Source organism: Centroberyx affinis, unplaced genomic scaffold, assembly GCF_046629955.1.
Source record: "Centroberyx affinis isolate AG114_WGS23_722 - 3 ecotype Tasmania unplaced genomic scaffold, CSIRO-AGI_Caff_v1 ptg005267l_1, whole genome shotgun sequence".
In the NCBI taxonomy this organism is placed as follows: domain Eukaryota; kingdom Metazoa; phylum Chordata; class Actinopteri; order Beryciformes; family Berycidae; genus Centroberyx; species Centroberyx affinis.
This window is the reverse complement of record NW_027282624.1, coordinates 130,555-152,861: the sequence shown is the minus strand read 5'-3', so window position 1 is coordinate 152,861 and position 22,307 is coordinate 130,555. Positions and strand designations below refer to the sequence as shown.

The 22,307-nt window shown below is 42.4% G+C and overlaps 1 protein-coding gene across 1 annotated transcript in view; it reads left to right on the top strand.

Moving 5' to 3' along the window:
* ltbp1 (latent transforming growth factor beta binding protein 1) overlaps positions 1 to 22,307 on the top strand; it is a gene marked incomplete at its 3' end in the record, with an annotated part of 174,087 nt that overhangs the window by 21,626 nt on the left and 130,154 nt on the right. Inside the window, exons 4-5 of the mRNA XM_071546423.1 lie at positions 949 to 1,303; positions 12,761 to 12,772. Of these exons, the coding sequence (XP_071402524.1) occupies positions 949 to 1,303; positions 12,761 to 12,772 (367 nt within the window). The remainder of the gene's footprint in view (positions 1 to 948; positions 1,304 to 12,760; positions 12,773 to 22,307) is intronic.

The window sequence follows — 22,307 nt, the reverse complement described above, 5'->3', positions numbered from 1 at the left end:
TATAGTAATAGATAGGATCTTATTAATTTCCCACCTTATAATCTGCTAGAATTGCTGTATTTTCGTGCAAGACTACAGGCAAAAGTTACTATTGTTAGTGCTGCCTCTTGGAATGGTCTCCCCTGTAAAAGAGAAACTTTTCAGTGAGACTAGGGTGGATTTCTCCAAGTAATTGTAATATGCTGTTATGGCTGAAATCCCCATCTTGAATGTTGTAGCAACAAAATGTCATCCCGTTCTACTGCTTCTTCCATCGCAGCCTAAGGAACTGTACAATCCTGAGCATTGCTGTGTGTGTGTGTGTACACGCTTGCAATTGCACATCTAACTTTGACTTGCCAAAACTGCTCAGTAGGAGGCTTTTGAGAAATAATGGCCCAAAACCCTCCATCACCAACTTCTATGATAAATGACTGAAAATTACTGCCAGAGGGATCCCTGCTATGACATCACACATGTGGCATCTTGCATGGGACACTGTGTCAGATGTTGGACAATCTGTGTGTGTGTGTGTGTGTGGAAATTCATTGTTAAGTGACATGAAGTCCAACTGTTTAGTAAAGCAAATAGGATGCATATTGTACTACTACCCCTGTTCTTTTTTAATTTAAGAGTGAACATGCAAGGAAAGCTGCCATTGCAAAAAGACCCCTAATAACTGGATTGAAGACATTTTAATACTTTTTCAGATGTGAAATTTAGATACTGTAAGATGTTGTCAGATGTTTCGATAACCCTGGAATGTGTGGGTTTATTCATGTGCATGTGTGTACATTCAAATTTATGTAAACTCATGTCCAGTTTGTCCATATGCTTGCATCTGTTTCTCTGTTTTTGTATGAATGTGTGACCTCGTATCCTCATCATTCTCGTTCTCATCCACTCTCTCTCTCTCTCTCTTTCCTCGTTCTCTCTCTCTCTCTCCTCTGTCTGGGCTTTGTGCTGTAGCCAGCTGTATCCCCCAGTGCCAGAACGGAGGAATGTGCCTCAGGCCTCAGCTCTGTGTCTGCAAGCCTGGTTCCAAGGGGAAGGCATGCGAACAGAAGACGGTGCCCACCCCCTCCTTCCCAGCTCTGCCTGGGAATGGGCCCACCAATGGACACACCAACGGACACACCAATGGACACACCAACGGACACACCAACGGACACAACGTGGTACCCCAGCGGCCCATACCTCAGCAGGTGCCCCCCCAGGGTTACGCCCCTGCCCCTGGCCTCCCTCCGGTCAGCAACATGGCCCAGATGAGACTGACTGTCAAGCAGGCCCCCCAACTCGTGCGACCGCAGTACATCCAGCAACAGTGAGTATCGCCCTTTTATTCTACCTTTATTTATCCTGCGACGCCCTGCTTCGCATTCATACAGTTCCGCACATTCAGACTGGGAGCTGCCCAGTGCAGAATACTGTGAAGACCGGTACTCAATGGTCATTTTTGCGGTAGGGTAGAGTGATACTCGTTCACTTTCCCTAGCCACATTTTCCCAGCCTGTTCGGTGGGGTTTTGAACAGATGACCCTTAAGCCACAAGCCCAGGGGCCAGTTGCATAAAGCTAGTTTAAGACTAGACTAAGCCTTAGACTGGTCTTAGATTCTCAGGGTGGACTAGTCTAATTAAGACTGTCTGTTACTTAAATATTACAGCTGACTTATTTTGAGGTAGGAATGTTAGCCACCTTCCCCCTGGCTAATGTTGAGTTAAGAACTTTGTTGTTATGGCAATGAGTCGGCCTAACTGTCAGAGTGGGACGTTTAAATACTGTAGCTGTTACATACAAGATGCCAAATCTTTGGTTTTTGGGAAGAGTCTGAAGAAGAGAGCGAGTCTTTAGAGACAGAAACAAACCATTAGAGATCTACAACAACCAAGAAGTAGGAGGAACAGGTAAATACAAATGTCTATAGCAAGTTTGACTTGAAGTCACATTTAAGCCTAAGACCAGGTCTATCTTTATGCAGGTGGCCCCAGATCTCGAACGTCTAGGAACGTCACAAACTCCCGGTCTTTGGATAATTGGCAACTCCCGCCACTCCCTAATGAATCCCAGTGACGTCCTTGTGAAGCGTTGTTTGGCTAAGCGTCAGGATGTTGAGAAAGTGTAAACCCGGTGTAAAGAATCAATCCCCACCAATCTGGTTTCTGCTTCACATTCCCTTGCAGTTTATTGATGGATTCCCAATCGTCAAGCATTTTCACGTCAAGCATCGCCCCAAGCTGGTATGAGAGCTCAGCTGTTGATAATCATACAGGCGGTGTGTTTAGGGCCGTGCTGACTGTTTGACAATGTGGTGAATGGCAAGGACCTTCCCAAGCCAACTCTCCATAACAATTAGTGTGATATGAGCTCAGTGAATATTAATGTTTTCCTCAGGACCTTTTTTCAAACAAGGATCCCCCACTGCGCAAGACTGTGTTATTGTGGTTTATGCAGCCGGCGCACTCTCATTATCGCCGTCCGTCAGTGTGATAGGTAGAATTTCCCCCAGCATTTTAATAAAGTGCAGTTGAAACGCCACTAAGTCCTGCTGCGGTTAACTGTTGGTTTGTTTTGCCTGTCACTACAGTAGATGGCTGGAAAATGTGCAATCGCATCAGACACGCCGAAAAAAAGGCCCCCTCGCCTTGTCAAGTCCAATCGGAGTGAACGCAGACGCGAAGCAAAGTCTCCGCTTTTCAGACGAATGTGGGGCAGCCTGTTGATGGAAACGTCCAAAATTACCTGGCAGAGCGTCCGAGTAATGTTGGCACCGATCGGGCCAGACGCCGATATTGATGAATGATATTTAAAATGTTAATGAATACGTTTTTATGTGCTGTGTTTTACGTGCGCTCGCTGTTTAAAACGTCAAGGGGTTTTTATGCGCTGCACAGGCGAGAGGTAATTGCTACCAGATCCGTGTCCTCGAAAGCTGCTCTCAATTTCCAGCGGGGATTTATCTCTCACAGGGAGCTATTCTCCCATCGCTCGTAGCAACAGTGGAGCTTGTCATCTGATAGGATGAAAAAATATTGCAATAATCTCCAGGTCAATAACTCCTAATCAGATCAGTTCGGTATGCATAAGCAGCGGAGAGAAAGAGATAGACAAGTTTCATTTTTGTCATACAGAAAGTATTTGAGCGAGATCTGCCCAATATGTCTGCAAATTTAGCAGATTTCAGATAATATCTTAAAATATTATTTTGATATTACGGCTAGAGATTATCCAGTGATACAGTATTTTGGCAGCCATCTATAAAACATCAAATTCTCCTCTGAGTCTCAAACCTCTCTGTCTACATCTATCAGGCATAGTAACCCTACCAAACCCCCTTTGTACCAAATTATGATCTTAAATTCATATCACAATATCATTTGAAGCATTGACAATAACGGTATATCATACTATATATGTTTTTATTTTCCAAATGTCAATAAAGATGGTCCTGAAGGTGTGAAAGAATCTGGTATACAGCCTTTAGATCCAGTATTTTCATCATTTTGTTAAAGCTCTCTCAACTGTTTGAAAAGGAAGCATGTCCTTACATAGCTAAAGTTCTAGTATGTGTAATGTAGCTCCACCACTTGCTTTTTTCCTAATAAGGACAACCTTTAGAAAATGCTTGAGAAAGTGACGTCTGACTTGTAGAGCAAGCGTTTGTTTTCCAACTGCTATAGTCAAAATCCATACTGTAGAGCAGTGATTCTCAATCTTTTTCATATCAAGGACCCCTAAATTAGTCCACATTAGGGCCACGGACCCCCATTTGATGAGATTTTGTCTCTCGGACCCCACTCTGAAAATATGTTTATTGCTGGATATGATTTTGTCCAGAATTCCATGACTATCTGTATTGTAGGTAGAGAGATAACAGAGAAACTATGATCAAAACATTCTTCTACATTCTCTAATTGCGTTAACTTCTTGCAAATGAAATAATTCTGAAGTTTAACAATTCATTAATTTGCTGGGGACCCCCTGGAACTCTCTCAAGGACCCCTGGTGGTCCCCAGACCCCACTGGACAACCACTGTTGTCGAGCAAATTCCAACCGATATACCTTTATACCATCAATACTGCCCACCCCTAGCCCAAATAGAGTAAGTATAGGCTCATTAAAATGTGCTAGTAGTGTGGGGACCCAAAAACAACAGGCTTGTGATGCACTTGTGCTCCCAACACAGTTTAAGAAAAACTTGGCTATGGTCTTCAGTTAAAGGAATAGTTCACCCAAAAATGAAAGTTCTGTCATCATCTACTCACCCTCATGCCAAATGAAACACAGGTGAAATTTGTTAGTCCATATAACACACAGGGAGGTTGCCAGCATAACTTGGTAGCAGCCTTCTCCAAAACAACTGAAGTCAATGGGGACCTGTTCTTTAGAGCTCCAAAACAAAAACAGCCAAACAATCACACTGTGAATAGAAAGACCTATACACCATTATTTGTTGCACATCAATCAGCTGTAGTTAAGATTTGCACTAAATGATGGTGTTAATATACTGTAAGTCTTTTTGGAACTCTGAAGAACTGGTCCCCACTGACTTCAGTTGTTTTGGAGAAGGCTGCTATGGAGTTGTGCTGGCAACCTCCCTGTGTGTTATATGGACAAACTTCACCTGTGTTTCAACTGGCATGAGGGGGAGGAGATGATGACAGAATTTTCATTTTTGGGTGAACTATTCCTTTAAAGGTGTCCCGTAATGGTTGTCGTTCCCGTTTTCAACCACCTCATCTCTCTAAACCCTCGTTACTGGACGAATACTCAAAGTCTGGCGGCCGCTTTAAGAGAAGGAAAAGCTACCAACCTGCAGTTACACATGAAATGGGAAAGACAAATGTCCAGGGGAAGCGTTTTGTCGGTGTCAGCACTGCGATGAGCAATTGCAGCGAGATGTCAATGGCACTTTCCTGGAAATGCACGGTTAAAGGGCAATTCCCATTCAGTTTATGTGTGGTTATAAGGCTAAGCTGTGATGAAGAGTGCTTCCCCATCATTCCGGTCCAAGCCATAAATCACCGGGGAGACAGGTTAATGCTACTGTAATGGCTGTCACTAAGGTTCAGCTGCTAGGGTCAAATGCTATAGCCGAACGTGCAGGCGCTTTACGACAGCGAGCCTCTGCTTCTGGTAACCCTTTGAGCTGTCACACCGGGGAAAAAATAAATGGATAAAACATGTTGCCGTTCAGAATAATGCAATTTCCCTCAGGAAGAAAAAGGATAAACATGGGGTTTGATTTGGAATGTGAGCAAGAGAAGGCCCACTATTCGGCACGGGTTTCTACAGCTGACCTCAGAGAAACCCCAGATTAGTTGTTCCGACGCTTGGACAAACGGAGTGAGATTTGTTGGCTGATCTGGGCAAAAATACTATATCAAAATGAATGGTTTCAAATACTGGAACTAGTTGAGCTGCACTTAATTTAAGATGCCAGTCAAACTACCCGAGATGTTGACTAAATAGTGTAATGGAGGTTGTAAGCTACACTGGAATGCATCACATACAGGCTTACAAGTGCTCCTCACGTTACAGTATCAGTATATGTTCAACAGTTTTTTTTATGTCTTTTGGTTTTTTCTTCTTCCAGAGATCAAAGAGCAGTTAAAGGGGTTTGGCCTTGGATCAGGTTTCTTTATTTGGCTTAACAGGGGAATGAGGGCTCAAGATTTAGAGCGGAGACATTGATGTGTGTGTGTGTATGTGCGTGTGTGTGTGTGTGTGTGTGTGTGTGTGTAATATTCAGCCACATTTGGTGAACACTGAAGAAGGAAAACCTTCATTGAAAGTAAACCAACATGTTTTGGCTCCTATAGCCTTCATCAGGGTAAAAGAACACTAAGACAATTTTCAAAATACATAGAATCAAGCTCCAATCAGACATGGCCACCTATGGCCAATCTGACCAATCATATTGTAACACATCCAAGTCACTGGCTTGGAGGGAAGTTCAAATTTAACCCTTTAGAAACATACCATAACACAGCTTAAAAACAAACTACTACAGACATGTTGGAAATAAATACATAGGATATTATATGAATTAAAAGAGGTCAGTGTGAGGCTAAAAAATCCCAATAGAAACCCAAAAAAACAACAGATAAGAAGACGTTCCAGTACACAAAATGAAGCAATAAAATGAAAACCAATAAAAAAGGAAATCCTTGATATGGAAATCCTCATTCATCCCATTTGGATAGAGACATGTCTAAAATAATCAACATCTACTCCCTGTTGTCCCAGAGAAATGTTCTCTATACCTATAAAAGAAAATCCAGATAAGGAATGTTTGGCTTTAAAATGCCTGGGTAAAGTATTTTAACATCTTACCTTTTAATAGAACTTCTGTGTGCTGCGATGCATTCCTTCAAAGACTGTTCAGTTTCACCAATATATACTTTACGACAAGGGCAGGAAATCATATAAATAACATTTTTGGTTTTACATATAATAAAACTCTTTATCTCCATGGTTTTTTACCAGAAACTGTGTGTGTGTATGTAATGGATGTGGTTATGGGTGGCATGTCTTCAGTAGGTAGAACCTTATCCATACAGGAAAAGAACACCAAGATTTCTAGCAGATGGTTTTATAGTAGGATAAAGGAATCCTCTACTCATTTTAGGAGGTCTAAGGTAGTAGGATAAAGGAGTCCTCTACTAATGTTAGGAGGTCTAAGGTAGTTGGGATAAAAGAATCCTCCTCTACCAACATTTAGGATGTCTAAGGCACTAGGGATAAAGGAGTCCTCCTTTACCAACATTTGGAGGTCTAAAGTTGTAGGATAAAGGAGTCCACCTCTACCAACATTTGGAGGTCTAAAGTTGTAGGATAAAGGAGTCCTCCTCTACCAACATTTAGGATGTCTAAGGCACTAGGGATAAAGGAGTCCTCCTTTACCAACATTTGGAGGTCTAAGATAGTAGGATAAAGGAGTCCTCTACTAATGTTAGGAGGTCTAAGGTAGTAGGATAAAGGAGTCCTCCTCTACCAACATTTATATGGTCTAAGGCACTAGGGATAAAGGAGTTACTTTCTCTTTAGCTACTCAAGAAAGGGAGGAATAGATGAAATGAGGCGAAAAGACCGATTAGAAAGTCGGGCCCCCACAGGTGCCTCTATAGGCAGCTTACTTCTCAAATCCGCTGGCTTTACCAAGTAAACGTAAGGCCCGTCTGTCTGTCTCCTTCTCAGCCCTGCATCCACAGTGAGGAGGTTTAAGGATATCCGGTGACACCCACACTATAAACTGTTATGGTCATTAAGCCTTAACTGTATGATGTTGCTTGACTAATGGAGTCTCTTTGGTCAATGCTTGTACTGTGTGCTGTTCCAAGGGCAAACCTCATAGCTGCCTGTCTGAACTTGCATCCCTTGTGGTTTGCAGAGTCCTGACCCTTTGAGAGGGTAGGGAAAACATGTCAAGCACTAGGGATCCTGTTAGTAATGTATGAGTCCCCATTCTGGAGCTGGTCACTGATGAGCAATGTCTCTTTCGCAGCATCTGTCTCTTTGCTCTTCCGCACTTTCTCTCCTTCCCATTCTATTTTTATCTCTCTCAATCCCGCTTCCGTCCATCTATGCTTCTCTTTTTTACTGAGGAAACCCCCCCCTAGCTTGGTGAGTAGGCTAAGTGTCATCGAACCACACAAGAATAGGATAACATTTCTTGTTTCCTGTAATCACATCTACCATTACTAACTTTCTATTCCTCTGTCATTGGCGTATTCTTAATCCACTATTTCCTCATCCATTCTTTGTCCTTTGATTTTATTGTTGGGGAAGACTATGGGTCAGTGCCGATTTATTTGTTTGTTCATTTGTTTGTCTGTCCATCACTGCTAATCGGATTTTGACAAAACTTGGGAGAATGATACATCTCACTACTGCGTTCCAGCAATTTCAAAATGACATTGATTTGTCCAAAGGCGGGCGCTACTTTGCTTGGTCCTTCGTTGGTCCACGTGTCATACACGAATTTTGACTTGATTGGCCCAAGAGGAGCACTGCAATTACAGGTCAAAACAAGGTGACATCTTTGTTACTGATTTGCCCAGAGTGGGTCTGCAACATTGATAGGGGACGACATGTTTACTGTTGCCTTGTTAAAAGCGGAGCTGCTTGTTGAGGGGTCAGGTTCAGGCCAATCAGGTTCAGACCAGTCTATCGGTCTGACGACGATTAGACTCTGGGGGCGACAGCCAATATTTCGGGGTTTCCGGTGTAGCCAGCGGACATCCGGACCAAGACTTCCTCTTCTGTGTGCCGGTCATCGTTTACAGTCTGATTAGCAACTTGAGACGTGAGTTGGAGTTAGAGTGGAGATATCTGTTTATAGAGATTAGCCGAAATGTCGTCTGGACCTAAAACACCTACGAAAAGTATCGATGTTTGTGTGTTGTGTGGAGAAACGTTGGACTCTCGCGTCTCAAGTTGCTAATCGGACTGTAAACAATGACCGGCGCACGGAAGAGGAAGTCTTGGCCTGGATGTCCGCTGGCTACACCGGAAACCCCGAAATATTGGCCGTCGCCCCCAGAGTCTAATCGTCGTCAGACCGCTAGATGATGGGTTCTGAGATTGGGTTCAGGCTGAGGAACCTCGCCCCTCGAACACTGGTGAGAGTAGCCGCAGCAGCAGTAGGCTGAGTCAGAAGAAGAGAGAATACAGCAGGATGACTCTATCTGTCCCATTCCACACACTTATTTCCCCTCGCTTTGGTCGGTGTTGTATGAGCCACAAGAGCACGGTCATTGGGATGTTACTGATGTCCAAGTTTTTTCTTTTATGGGGTGTGTGTGGAAGAGTGGAACCCTCACTGACACAGGAATTTCTTCAGCCCGTCAAGTTACTACATCCTCTCAACCTATTTTTCATGACACATTTGCTCAGAAAATGTTGTCTTTGTAATTCACTGGACTGCACCGGTCCAAACGCCTGTGCGGAATAGGCAGGGCGCTGCTATTGGTTCAATCAACCAGTCAAGAGACCCAACTAGCCGGAACGAAGCGTCGACATACACGGGATATCCTCCCTTTCCCCTCTCTCTGCATTCCGCCTGCCCTCACGTTGTAGTATTGTTATTATGCGAGAGGGCTCTGGTGAGGTTCAGCGGGTTCATTACGGTAGACCGGAGTATGTCAGCTCTCGTGGGGAGGAGGAGGACTTGGAAGGCGAGAGTGTAGAGGGTTAGAATGTGGCCAGAGAATTCGGCGCGATGAAGGCCGAGACTGAACAGATTCACCCCCCCCCCCCCCCCCCAGTCACCAATCTGTTTATGCAGAAATAAGTAAGATCTCCTCTCTGATACTCAAGACTCGCGGGCTCTTGTAACCATTCCCTGGACGCCGTTCAGAATCGTCTCTTTCTTTCTCTCTTTCTTTTTTTAATTTAATTGCGCAGCCATCGCCAACACACCCGGTCATGCCAGATATTTTGTTGAGACTGGAATGAGGTCCTATGTTTATAACTTCTCTCTTGCCCTCACTATTTCTCTCTCTCTCCCTCCCTCTCTCCCTCTCTTTCTCAGCTCAGATTTTCAGCTCTTTGTTGCTGGCATATTTAGGGCTGAGCTTCTGTAGAAACGATTGTATTCATCTGACACCATACCAATATGCGTACCTGCCACCGCTAGTGAAATCCCTCAACGCTGTGGCTAAACCCTGATTCTTATTGGATTGTACCTTTGTGAGAAATGTTCGGAAACCCCTGACTCACACACACAATCCTGCATCATTGTTTATGGTGTTCGCTCTTTGCAGGCAGAACAAAGCATTGACCCCAAACCGACCCTGCGGTACACACTGGGTGACAATAGTCCTTTCCTCTGCTCCAGACTTCTTAACCGCACTTGAATGGTTCAGTCTAGGAGATGAAGTCAAAGAGATAAATAATGAGGTGATGAAACTTAAGTGCAATAGGAAGACCTGTGCTAAATGTAGACAGACATACAGGGAGAGGCAGAAAGCAAGGGGTTACAGCAAGACAGAGACCCAAGGCAGTGATCCACAGAGTTTAGCAGCATGGACAGATACACAGTGGTAAATGACACCTATTCTCATTTGGCCCGTAGCACCCTCTGTACTCCAGAGACATAAGATGAGATGAGATTCTTCAGTGATTCCTGTGGGAAAACTGCCATTGCAGAAGGAAATAGTAATAGGATACAGCAAAGAAGAATAAGACATGAGAATATAGCAAACGGGGGTATTAAACATGCTGTAAAGCAACTGACTTTCCAACTGACATTTCAACACTAGAACTTGTTAAGTCGAATATATAACCCTAAAAATTGATACTTTAGTAACTCTTGGGCAATTTAAATCTATGATCACTAACCACTTAACTTGTGTTTGCACCTGTTTTGTGTTATATCTTGTATCCTGTATCTTTTATTATCTGTACATACATACTTGTTTGAATTGATTGTTTTCTTTTATTGTATTTTTATTATTATTTAATATCTTTTATACCCGACATCATTATAAATGAGGGCCAGCCCTCAATGATTTTCTCGAGTTTAAATAAAGGTAATAATAATAATAATAATAATAATAATAATAATAATAATAATGATAACAACATTATATTAATCTCTAAATAGGCTTGGGCTGATATTCGATATTATGGATTATTGCAATATTATGTAGAATATCACCACCCAGCTAACATTAGCTAACTTTATGGAACAACATCATGGATGTACGCCTCAGTCCAGTTGCTGTAATCCTTGATTTGGACCTTTTCCAGCTCCAAGTGTCTCCTGATGCTATTGAAGGATTTTTTTTGGTGTATATTGGTAATATTAGTTATATTAGTATATTTATATTTTTTTCATATTTCATATATTTTTTTTATCCGAAGACTGGTTGAGTTTGCGTCTTTTCCCATCTGCTTCACTGCTTCACTTCCTCATGTCCCCTACCTCGAGTATGACGTAAATCAATTATATTCCCACAGTCCAGGAGAAGAGCGAGGGAGGGAGAGAGACAGGGACAGACAGAGAGCCAGAGATGGGCACAGACAGAGCCTCTTTAACTAGTTGGCTCCCCTTATGTCGGCAGGTATTGAGCTGAATCAGCAGAGTGAGTGTTGAGGAAACACTCCCCCCCCCCCCCACACACACACAGGCATGCCCACTAAATGAAGAATCACACACAAACACATACAAACTCACAAAGAAACTTTATCCTAACATATTGTCTAAAAGCTTTTACCGATCCCATAAACAATGACCATATAGCAGAGGTGAACATCCCATATACACAATCATACTTCTATACGCATTATACCATACAGTAGACTCACACACAGCCTACACATACTTGCATAACATCAACAGAATAGCTATTTAAGACATTGCGGGGGAAAGTGGAGCTATTTACAAGGCTATCACATTCTGTTTATTTATACTGTGCCAGAGGGGCCTATCGTATGGATGGGCTGAAGATATGAGCCGGTTGCCAAATGGCTGACTCATTCTGTGGCCCCTCCACTCTCTTCCCACGCCCCCTTTTGAATCTCCACGGACCCCTCAGGTTCACATGACCCGCAGGTTCAGCGTCAACGCAAACCAATCCTGTAATCCATACCTTTTCATAATTGTACAGGTTCTGAAATTGTCAGTTGCATATATTTTTATATAACCTTTTATTTTTCTTTGTTGCATCCTTGCATTTACACACATTTTGGTAACACTTTACAATAAGGGTCACTAAGTTAAGGGTTAGTTAAAGCTTAATAAGGGTTAGTTAAAGCTTAATAAGGGTTAGTTAATGCTTAATAAGGGTTAGTTAAAGCTTAATAAGCATTAACTAACCCTTAATTAACAGTTAACTAATGTGTAATTTACTAATGGTGTTCATGTTAACTAAGGTATTAATTTATACATTATTTAATCGTTTATAAAGATGACTATTAAATAATGTATAAATTAATACCTTAGTTGACATGAACACCATTAGTAAATGATTACCAGACACATTAGTTAACTGTTAATTAAACCCTTAACTTAGTGACCCTTATTGTAAAGTGTTACCAACATTTTCAACTCATCTTGGTGATAATATGATATTCATCAGTTGTTTGATTGATCACATTTACACTTTTTCAACGCTGCCCTGCTTCACAGCCCCTTCAGTTACAGGCATTCACACCTGGAAGCTACCCAGTATTGACAGTCTTCTACTGTTGGCCATTGAGCTGCTTCACTGGAGAGCTTGGGGGGGTGAAGTGCCTCGGCTCTGCTTGTCCTCCTCCTTTTGTTCCCGTGACCCGATCTCATCCCAGAGCATTCTGGGTGTTCTCATCCATGTCCTGCTTTTCTTTAGACTCCTGTGTAAATATTTGCTCTTTTGGGCAGGGGTCAACTTTGACCTGGATTTGCTGTCGTGGAAGGGATTCCCCTCGTTGTCCCACTGGTACACTTTGCATTTACATTTGCCTGTGAAATAGCCCTACTCACTCCTTCTATCCCTCAACTTACTTTTTAAGACTCTTTTTTTTAATATTTATACAATTTCTCTCTCTTGCTTTCTCTCTCTCTCTCTCATTCTGCCTTTCTTCTGTCTTCCTTGTCTAGAGCAGTGGTTCTCAACGTGGGGTCCGGGGACCACCAGGGGTCCTTGAGGGGGTTCCAGAGGGTCCCCAGCAAATTGATGAATAGTTTCTATTCATTATAAATTATCATTAGAATGATCCCAAATAGGAAATGTATAAGAATGAAGAATGTTCTGATCATAGCTTTCACTCTCACCACCAATCTCCCCACATACAGTGTAGACCAGTGGTTCTCAACGTGGGGTCCGGGCACCACCAGGGGTCCTTGAGGGGGTTCCAGAGGGTCCCCAGCAAATTGATGAATTGTTAAACTTCACCATTATTTCATTTACAAGAAGCTAAGAAGCTGTAACAATTAGAGAATGCAGAAGAATGACTATTTTGATCATAGTATCACTGTTATCTCTCTACTACAATGCAGATAGTCATGGAATTCTGGACAAAATCATATCTAACAGTACTAATAGTCTCAGATTTGGGTTCGAAAGACAAAACCTCATCAAATGGGGGGCCGTGGCCCTAATGTGAACTAAATTAGGGGTGCTTGATATGAAAAAGGTTGAGAATCACTGGTCTAGAGGCAAAGAGCCTGACCTTAAGAGGCGATCGTCTCTTCCCCTGTATCCAGGTGCACGCTTGTTGGAAGGCCTTTTTAATCTTTCCCGGTGTTCCTTAAAGACTAATTATTCTCGGAAAAAGGCCTTTGAAATGTATCAGTCATGCCTTATAAAGATGGAGGGAGCCTTTCTACTTCCATTTGCGGCCTTCAACTTCAGCGCAGATTAGCCATTCCTACGCCGAGAGGGAATTTGCATTAATTTGGCCCAGACCTGACATAAGAGATTATTTGGGGATTTTATAGTCAATATGAATCTAGGCTGAAATGTTCTTGTTTTATTGGCATTGTGCTTCCAAAGTGACCATTTTCATGATGTAAATGACTTGCAGTTTTTATGACTTTTTATCCAGTGCTGCAGACAACATAAAAAAGCTACTTTGGAAAGGACTTGCTTGCACAGTGGCAGGCTCCTCTGATTTGGTCGTTGAATGGATGCATTTGGGAAAGATGCAGCGATCATTAGTCACTATTTTGTACATTGTTAACACCAGAAAATCCCCTGGATTCATTTCAACAACCTTCCCCTCTATCTGCTGGTGCGTGATTCATCTCTGGAACTAAGTGGAGATAAGCTGCTTATCTCTAATAAAGTCATACTGCATGATCGCAATTCAGAGCACATGCCCCATGTGACTGTGAGAGAAGCTCTGGCATTTAGTCTCTAGGTAAACAGGGCTGGGCTGTATATATCTGACCTATTTGAAAAGATAAATGATGGGGAATACAGTACGTCTCCAACCAGACCACGGGCATGCCAAACCTCTAGTAGTCCTCGGTTTAAATATTAGAGGATGAAGACGATGCGCGGTTGAACCCGTCGCTAACAGCTGACCAAACAGTGAGGAGCAGAGATAGATATGTTCAGATTGACTTTTATTTTTACCGCAAGCCCTTGCCAGGAGGATTTGGGGGCTCAAATAGATTTACTGATTATTTTCGCTGCACTCCTGAAGTCATACACAACAGGGTCCAATCGGGCGACTTTGACTTAGAAAACTTTAATGTCCTCCAAGAGGCGACTTGTGGTACGACACAGAACATATAGACACATTTAAAGCACATCAAATCAAATGAACAGAAACGACAATAATCCAAATCATCTATAGTAGATAATAAATACCATCACAGTCCAGGCAGACATTTAAAGTGCATATCGATAACTGTACACCTGAGCATATAAACCAATAAACAGAAACCACAATAATCCAAAATCATCTATAGCAGTGGTTGTCAACGTGGGGTCCGGGGACCACCAGGGGTCCCTGGGGAGGTTCCAGAGGGTCCCCAGCAAATTGATGAATTGTTAAACTTCACCATTATTTCATTTACAAGAAGTTAGCACAAGTAGAGAATGTAGACGAATGACTGTTTTGATCATAGTTTCTCTGTTAACTCTCTACCACAATAAAAGTTCTCAGATTTGGGTCTGAGAGACAAAATCTCATCAAATGGGGGTCCATGTGGACTAAATTAGGGGTCTTTGATATGAAAAAGGTTGAGAATCACTGATCTATAGCAGCCATCATAAATATCCAGGCAGTCCAGGCAGACATTTAAAATGCATGCTGATAACTGTATACCAATAATTATAATAAAAATAACTAGTAGGCGACGCCACAAGACGACAGAACCTCCAAAAAAACCGTCTGAAACTTTGAAAGGCAGTGAAAAATATAGTTTGCCTATTCAAAACGTTGCAGACCACACAGGCCCGTCAAGCCAAGCCGCTCTCAGTGTGAACAAGCAATGACGGATTTGCAGCCGTATTTGGGTCATTGTTGCGGTCTTTAATGAGTCATTAAATCCAGCCCTCACACTGAGCTTCACTGTAGACTCCTCCTTACCTGCTGGGGAAGGCCCAGTGGGATGTGGGATGCTCAGCGGAGGAAGGAAAAAAAAAAACACCTCGCAGAAAATCTGAAAGGCTTTTGTTCGAGAAAAGGCACTTAAAAAGAAAGTTCCCCCCTCTGAAGTGAGTCATCGTTTCCTGTTGAGGAGAAAGAGACAGGCTGCAGGAGAGCCACTTTCACAAATACACTTCGGTTTGCGCCTTTGTACCATCGGTTGCTTTAGGATTTATTAGTGTGTGTGTTATCCACTCAAGGAAGGCCCTTGGTGCTGTGTCCCTTTTCTCTGCCACTGCGCTCTGACATGGTACAAAGTGACTCAGTGCAATAACATTTTGTCAGGCCACAGTCAGTGCTACAATTGAGAATACATAACGCTGGGTGACTCACTGCCTCAGGGAGCAGCAGCTGCAGCCTGGGGACTAGGAGCGTAGGGATACCCACTGCTGCCATACTGCCAGCTCTGCTCACTACTGTCCCCATTTAAAGCAATAATCCACTTAGTTTTAACATGGGGGTTATTCGGCACTTGACCGCCATGAAAACCAGATTATAAACTAATCATAAAGATCGGATGCAGCTGGACGAGTTTGTAGCGTACGGATTTTTACTTCCCATTCATTTGAATGAGCCACAAAAATAGATTGAAAACTGACATTTAACACGTTGGTGAAACATATTCAACAACAGATTCCGCTACTGTGGTTTTCAAGTGACTGTGGGTCCAACGAAACATAATTTCTCCAAATAGCATTTTTATTGATAGACGAGAACATAGCGGAGGGATACAATTTAGGAGAGATAGTTCCTGTTTGGGAGACCGGATCTACTTTTATTTTGAAATACTAATTATAGTGTAAACCAGTGGTTTTCAACGTGGGGTCCGGGGACCACCAGGGGTCCTTGAGGGGGTTCCAGGGGGTCCCCAGCAAATTGATGAAGTGTTAAACTTCAGCATTATTTCATTTACAAGAAGTTAACACAATTAGAGAATGTAGAAGAATGACTGTTTTGATCATAGTTTCACTGTTATCTCTCTACCTACAATACAGATAGTCATGGAATTCTGGACAAAATCATCTAAAAAAAAAACATATTCTCAGATTTAGGTCCAAGAGACAAAATCTCATCAAATGGGGGTCCATGGCTCTAATGTGGACTAAATTAGGGGTCCTTGATATGGAAAAGGAGAATCACTGGGCTAAGGCACATCCCATCTGCTCGCTATGTTCTGGGTTCCAATCCGGCCTAAGACCTTCGTCGCATATCATCCTCCCCTTTCTCTCCCATGCGTCTCTCCACTGTCATCTGTCTGACAAAGCAGAAATGCCAAGCATCTTTAAAAATCAATGATATACTCTCTTGGAAGTAAGGACGCTACTTTTGAGAGGCTTGGAAAAATAAATGAAGCACATCTCAATTCACTTTAATATTTGAAAGTGTACTGAGAGTATGGATGTCAGATATATTTAGCCCAGGTGGGACTGCATGAGCTGGATGGGATACACAGAAGGTAACCTCTACTGTTTTTTTTTGTTGAAACTTGAGGTAGCACACTTTTTATTTTGAAAGCTTACTTTTGGGCATATGGGCCTAAGGATAGTAGATTCTGATATCAACACAAGCATAGCATTATCACCTGATGCCAAACTCACACTCATGGTTTTAGTTACTCCAAAGATATTTTACAGCTCGTTGATATCTTACTCGGCAGTGATTTGTGTTCAAACCAGTCTTCGGGAAACACGTGGAATCCTGTTCTTACTGTATGTGCGCGAGGCGTCGTCCAAGAGCAAAATGCAATAAGTTATGAGGGGAGAGATGTCCTGAAACAGTCACGCACAGGTGCCGAACTGTCCAAGTTTTCCGAGAAATGCGTAAGAGCGGAGCTTCCGTTAGGGCGGGATCGCTCGTTCGCGTCCAAACTCCTGTCAGCGGTCCGCAGAGAAAGCTCAGTTTGGATCGTGCTGTGTCGGGCTGAGAGAGGCGGGATGAGGAACAGGTATCACCTCGCCCATTAGGGCCGAGGGAGAACAGTCCGGGGACCGGCAGTCTCGACATCCATCTCTCTATGTGACGGATGTCGACCCTCGCCGCCTCGCGCCAGCTGGCCCGGCCCGACGTTCCGCGATCGTATTCCTCACTCCTCGACTCTTCACTTCGCAGAAAAACCGAGGGAAGAGAGGTAGGAGGAAAATGGCAGACGCCCATCAAGCTCCCTTGCCACGGGGTAATCAATTGTCCTGCACATAGTTTGAAGCTATGTTAGCTTTTCATCGCCGCTGCGTTCCGATTGACCGTTCTTGGTCTTTCTGGAGCTCAGTACCGTTCGGCGGGAGCTAAGTATAGTAGCCTTTCGTTTCCTGTTCTTAAGTAGGCATTTTATTTGAAGGTGTGGTAAAAATGGGAGGGTGATTGTAAAAACATTCTCCCTCCTTTTTTTTAATACGTTTTGTGTTTTCACAGTTGTTTTTCTTCTTGAGCTGGGGGCCCAGCTGACGTTTGGCCAACAGGCCTAAGTGAGTTATGGTCTTGTAAATGAAGAATGATACAACAGAGCCTTTACACCTGGGCAAGAGCAGAGAAGAAATTTGGTGGGTGATACAGTACAGTGCTTGGCCAATATATCTGACATGCTCCTTGGTGACAACCTGGTATAGTAAGCGGAAATGAGAGCATCAACTAGTCGCAGAAGGCACATACAATTGGGAGTGTATCTCTGTATGTTCCCAGGGTCCTAAGTTCCCAAGGCCCTATGTTCCCAGGGTCCTAAGTTCCCAGGGTCTGGCTGACCACCTTTCATCTTACAATGAAGCAATTCTGAACAGTTTTAGAATGTAATGCAAAAAAGTGTGGTGCTCCCCTGCCATAGTCATCCTAAAGTTAAAATTTCTCTTTATCTACTCCGTCAGTTCAAAATTGAAGTATGTACAACCATCAAACACACAGTGAGTTAGCTACTGCATATCCAAAAACTGCATAAAATTACCTTAAAACAACTTGTGCAGCATAATCCATATATTTTGTAGCCAAACCATTGCTAGATTTACCTCATTACTACAAGCTATATTATGTAGTTCTACCAGAAACCTCGTCTATTGGCTGGTCAGTTGGAAAAATACATTAAAAAGGATTAGCCCATTTCCTTGTTTTGTTGCCATTCTAGAGAAGTTTCCTCTACCTAGAATAATGCTACATGATAAGGTAAATCTAGGCCTTTAGGACTCTCAAATGTGCAAATGTTTGGCTACAAAACACTTGGGTTATGCTGCATGAGCTGCTTCAAGAAAATGTTCTGGGCATTTTTTGCCCTTTTTGGAACTTTTTGAGTAGATCATGACAGAATTGAATGCATACTATCACACCTAGTGTTTACTGTTCCCCTCCCCTCAGAAATTGTTAGGAAGATGGCTGACAGGTTTTATCTTTTAAAGACTGTTTTATGGGATTATTGGATTGTATGTATATAGTTTAGCGTGACAGGAAAGATTGGAGAGACGGAGAATGATGTGTGAGCCAGGCTCAAACCCTCACTCTCACAAGTACAGTACATTATATGCACGTTAGCCCACTGAGCCACTAGGTTGCATAGCCACGTGGGCTGAATGATACTGACAAAAAATCGAATTGCGATTATTTGACAGAATATTGCAACAGATATTGCAAGTTTTTCTTGTCATACATTTTTTTTGGAACTTTAAAATTGTTTAAAGGAAAGTGATTTCGTTAAAAAAGACATAGATGTCAGTGTGCAGGATTTACTGAGTTTGAGCATGATGAAAGGTTTTCACCAATATTGTATTTGATTCATGGACCATTGTTGGATTCATGGACACCTTGTTTATAAATCCATTTTGGATGCCTCTCTCTCTTAAGCAATTAATTGTAGCCTCTGTGATTTGGAAATTGCATAAGTTCATATTGCGATTTACATTTTTTTGTTCGATTGGAGAAATAAACTTAAGACTGCGTATAGTGGAGATCAAGGTTTATTATCACTTATCACAACTTGTCAAAGTGGGTTAAGTAATTTTGACTTGGATGTACACTAATCCCCTCTCTCATCTTTCCCTCTTGTGAACTCAATCAGGGATACAAGGGTACAAGGATGTCCTGTCTCTATGGGGAAAACATCCTTATATATATGCACACTGCCCTCAACACACACACACACCCTGTCAATTTTTGATCCGGCTCTCTCAGGAGGTCTAAAATATGACCAGAGGGCTGCAATATATTTCTCCTTTGCTCAAACACATTACATCAGGCAGGCATTTCAAAATGGCAGATCACGCAAATTAGATCACTCCAAAAGAAAGACTAGGGAGAGAGACAGACAACTACCTCTACTCCATGGTCCACATTATTCAATTCAATCCTGTTCTTGCTCTCTCTCTCTCTCACACACACTCACACACACTTTATCTCTATCTCTGTCTCTTTCCCCTGTCTTTCTGTTGTTATCCTGCCTCTCCTTTTGTATTTGACTTTCCTTGGCAATGACACATTTGTTGTAGTTTTAAGCTCCACCCTTTATGCCCTGGCAGATTTTCCCTGAAAAATTCCTACAATTTTTTTGGATCTTGTGTGGTAAAACAAGACTAAGAGTCTAACAGCCCCGTGACATTGAATTTTGTGGAAGCGTCACGGGGCAAAAAAATGCGTGGTTGGCAATGATTTCCATAACATCCCGCATTCACACATTTGTGTTTGCAAGGAAAGGATAGCGGTGTGTGAGGATGTCTTCTTAGTGTGTGGTGGGGTGGAGGTGGTGAAGAGGTTCAGCCATCGTTGGTGAGTCCAGCTTTCTCTGGACGGAGCGCTCACTCACTGCTGTTTAGGACAGTGTTTCTCAACGTGGGGTCCGGGGACCTCCAGGGGTCCTTTAGACAGTTTCAGGGGGTCCCCAGCAAATTGATTAATTGTTAAACGTCAGTATTATTTCATTTACAAGAAGTTAACACAATTAGAGAATGTAGAAGAATGACTGTTTTGATCATAGTTTCACTGTCACAATAAAAGTATTTTCAGATTTGGCGCTGAGAGACAAAATCTCATCAAATGGGGGTCTGTGGCCCAAATGCGTACTAAATTAGGGGTCCTTGATATGAAAAAGGTTGAGAATCACTGGTTTAGGTGACACTTTTGGATTTTGCTCTGAAGTCCACCCAAACACACTTTAACACTGTCAAAAAACAGCTATTGACCATTTCTGGCCAATTCAGTTCCAGTTTAGCTACAATGGAGTTTGATAGCAGAAGATCTTTCAGCTATCTAAAACATTTAAGAGTAACTAAACCCCAAACCCAAATCTGTGGTGAAGCCTGACACCTAATGGTGAAAAGTAGGGTACTGAAGTGGCCATCTGCTATTGGCTGGTCTTTGTGCCAGGTGATGTCACCTTCGATAGAGTACAATAGGTGGTGACATCACCTGGCACAGGCCAGCCAATAGCGGATGGCCAGTTCAGTACCCCACTTTTCATCAATAGGTGTCAGGCTTCAACACAGATTTGGGTGGGGTTTACTTACTCTTTAACGCTAAACGTCAGGTTTTGGTGTCAGTCCCTCACAATCAAAGAGCGAGGGCTTCTTTCTACACTCACCATTTTGCACCGACGTTCAACCATCATACAGGGAGAAATCCATTGTAGAAGAGGCAGAGACCCCAATTTTTCCACTGACAGTAGCCTCAGTGGACCAGAATGCAATACAGCCACAAGACATGTGTTTTTAGTAAGGGGCAAAAGTCATTCTGGGAAACATAGGAAATCACTAACTGAAGTAGAATAGACGAGACAGGTTGAGGTAAAGTGGGTACACCGAAAATTAAATTACAACACTTCATCACAAAATAACTCCTGGAATGCATTGAACATCACGAATTGATTATGTCCAACAGTGTAAAAGTATCTGTGGGTGGATTTTTCCTTAACTCATAGTACACCGGTGTACACTATGGGTAAGAAATATATCTATTTCTTTTTAAATTATGAAAATATAGTAGCAAGTAGAGTTGTTTATGTGTTGGGGGAAGCATATGAGCCCAATTTCTATTCTTCCCAGCCATGCATTATGACCCACATATGGTGGTGGTTGGTCTGCAGCCCATCACAGTATGGAGCTTTCCTGTCATCTTGTTGTTGTCCCGGCCCGGCAGTGAAGAAGCACTATTGTCGGGTTTGCCATGAATAATGACCAAGCCAGATGATTTTGTTTCACATCAAAGCGGTGACTCAATCACAGAAGTCTACAATATTCAGTTATATTCATTGAGGTGGGTGGAGTCTGTGTGTGGCAAGTCCATACATCTAATATCATTTACCAAAACTGCTTATATGCAACACGGTCTCACAAATGGTTTGGTCATGGTTAAATAAGAAAAACGTTAAAATTTAAATGTGGCTGGCATGGAATGCAAATGTATACGCCCATCCGCCACCCCGACCACAACACCTTTACTGGCCACCGTTTTATTTCAATGTCACACTGCTGCCTGAGTCCCGACTGACAGAAAAAAAAATGTGTTGCATGCACGAAAGATACTTCCAACTGAAATACATTAGTTTGAAAGTCGTGCTGAGTGTCACGAAAAAAATAGAAAAATCGCGTCCATGTACACGAATCAATAGATTAAATTTCATGAATATTTCACGAACTGCCGTGAGACCGGGTTGTTATATGAGCTAGATCTCTGTAGACAAAGTGGAGGCATGACTGGTGAGCAATAAGATATAATTTTTTGGTCAATGTGATAAATGATTAGATGTAGGACATCCACTGCTCCATGCTAACACTTTAGCATACACTATTTTGAGCGATAGCAGGCCATTAGCATTATCCAAAGTAAGAAGACTGACGTGTTAGTGCTTTAAAGTCAGTTTGTTTTCATTAATAAATTTAGAAAATGAAATATCTATATAGCCAGTGGTTTATTTTTGGAAAATGTCCAGTGAACAACTGTATTCATCCACTGTGTACTGATTTTTAGCTGTGCAGTCTCCCATCGCCCGCCACCTTCACTTCCTGGAAACAGGGAAAATAGTCCCTGCTATAAACACCAATATTATAATAATAATAATAACATAATAATAACATATTTCATCATATTTTGTGTAAATTTGACAAAACTGGCAGACTTGGCCGCATATCATTTAAGATACCATTCAGTTTAAGAGCTGCTACAAGTCCTCATTTTCTCACTTCTGAGATAATGCTATCACTCAACAGTGCATGCTAAAGTGCTAGCATGCCAAAGTGGAGCACCAGAGTCAAAGCTCTTCCAGGGACTGGGTTTTA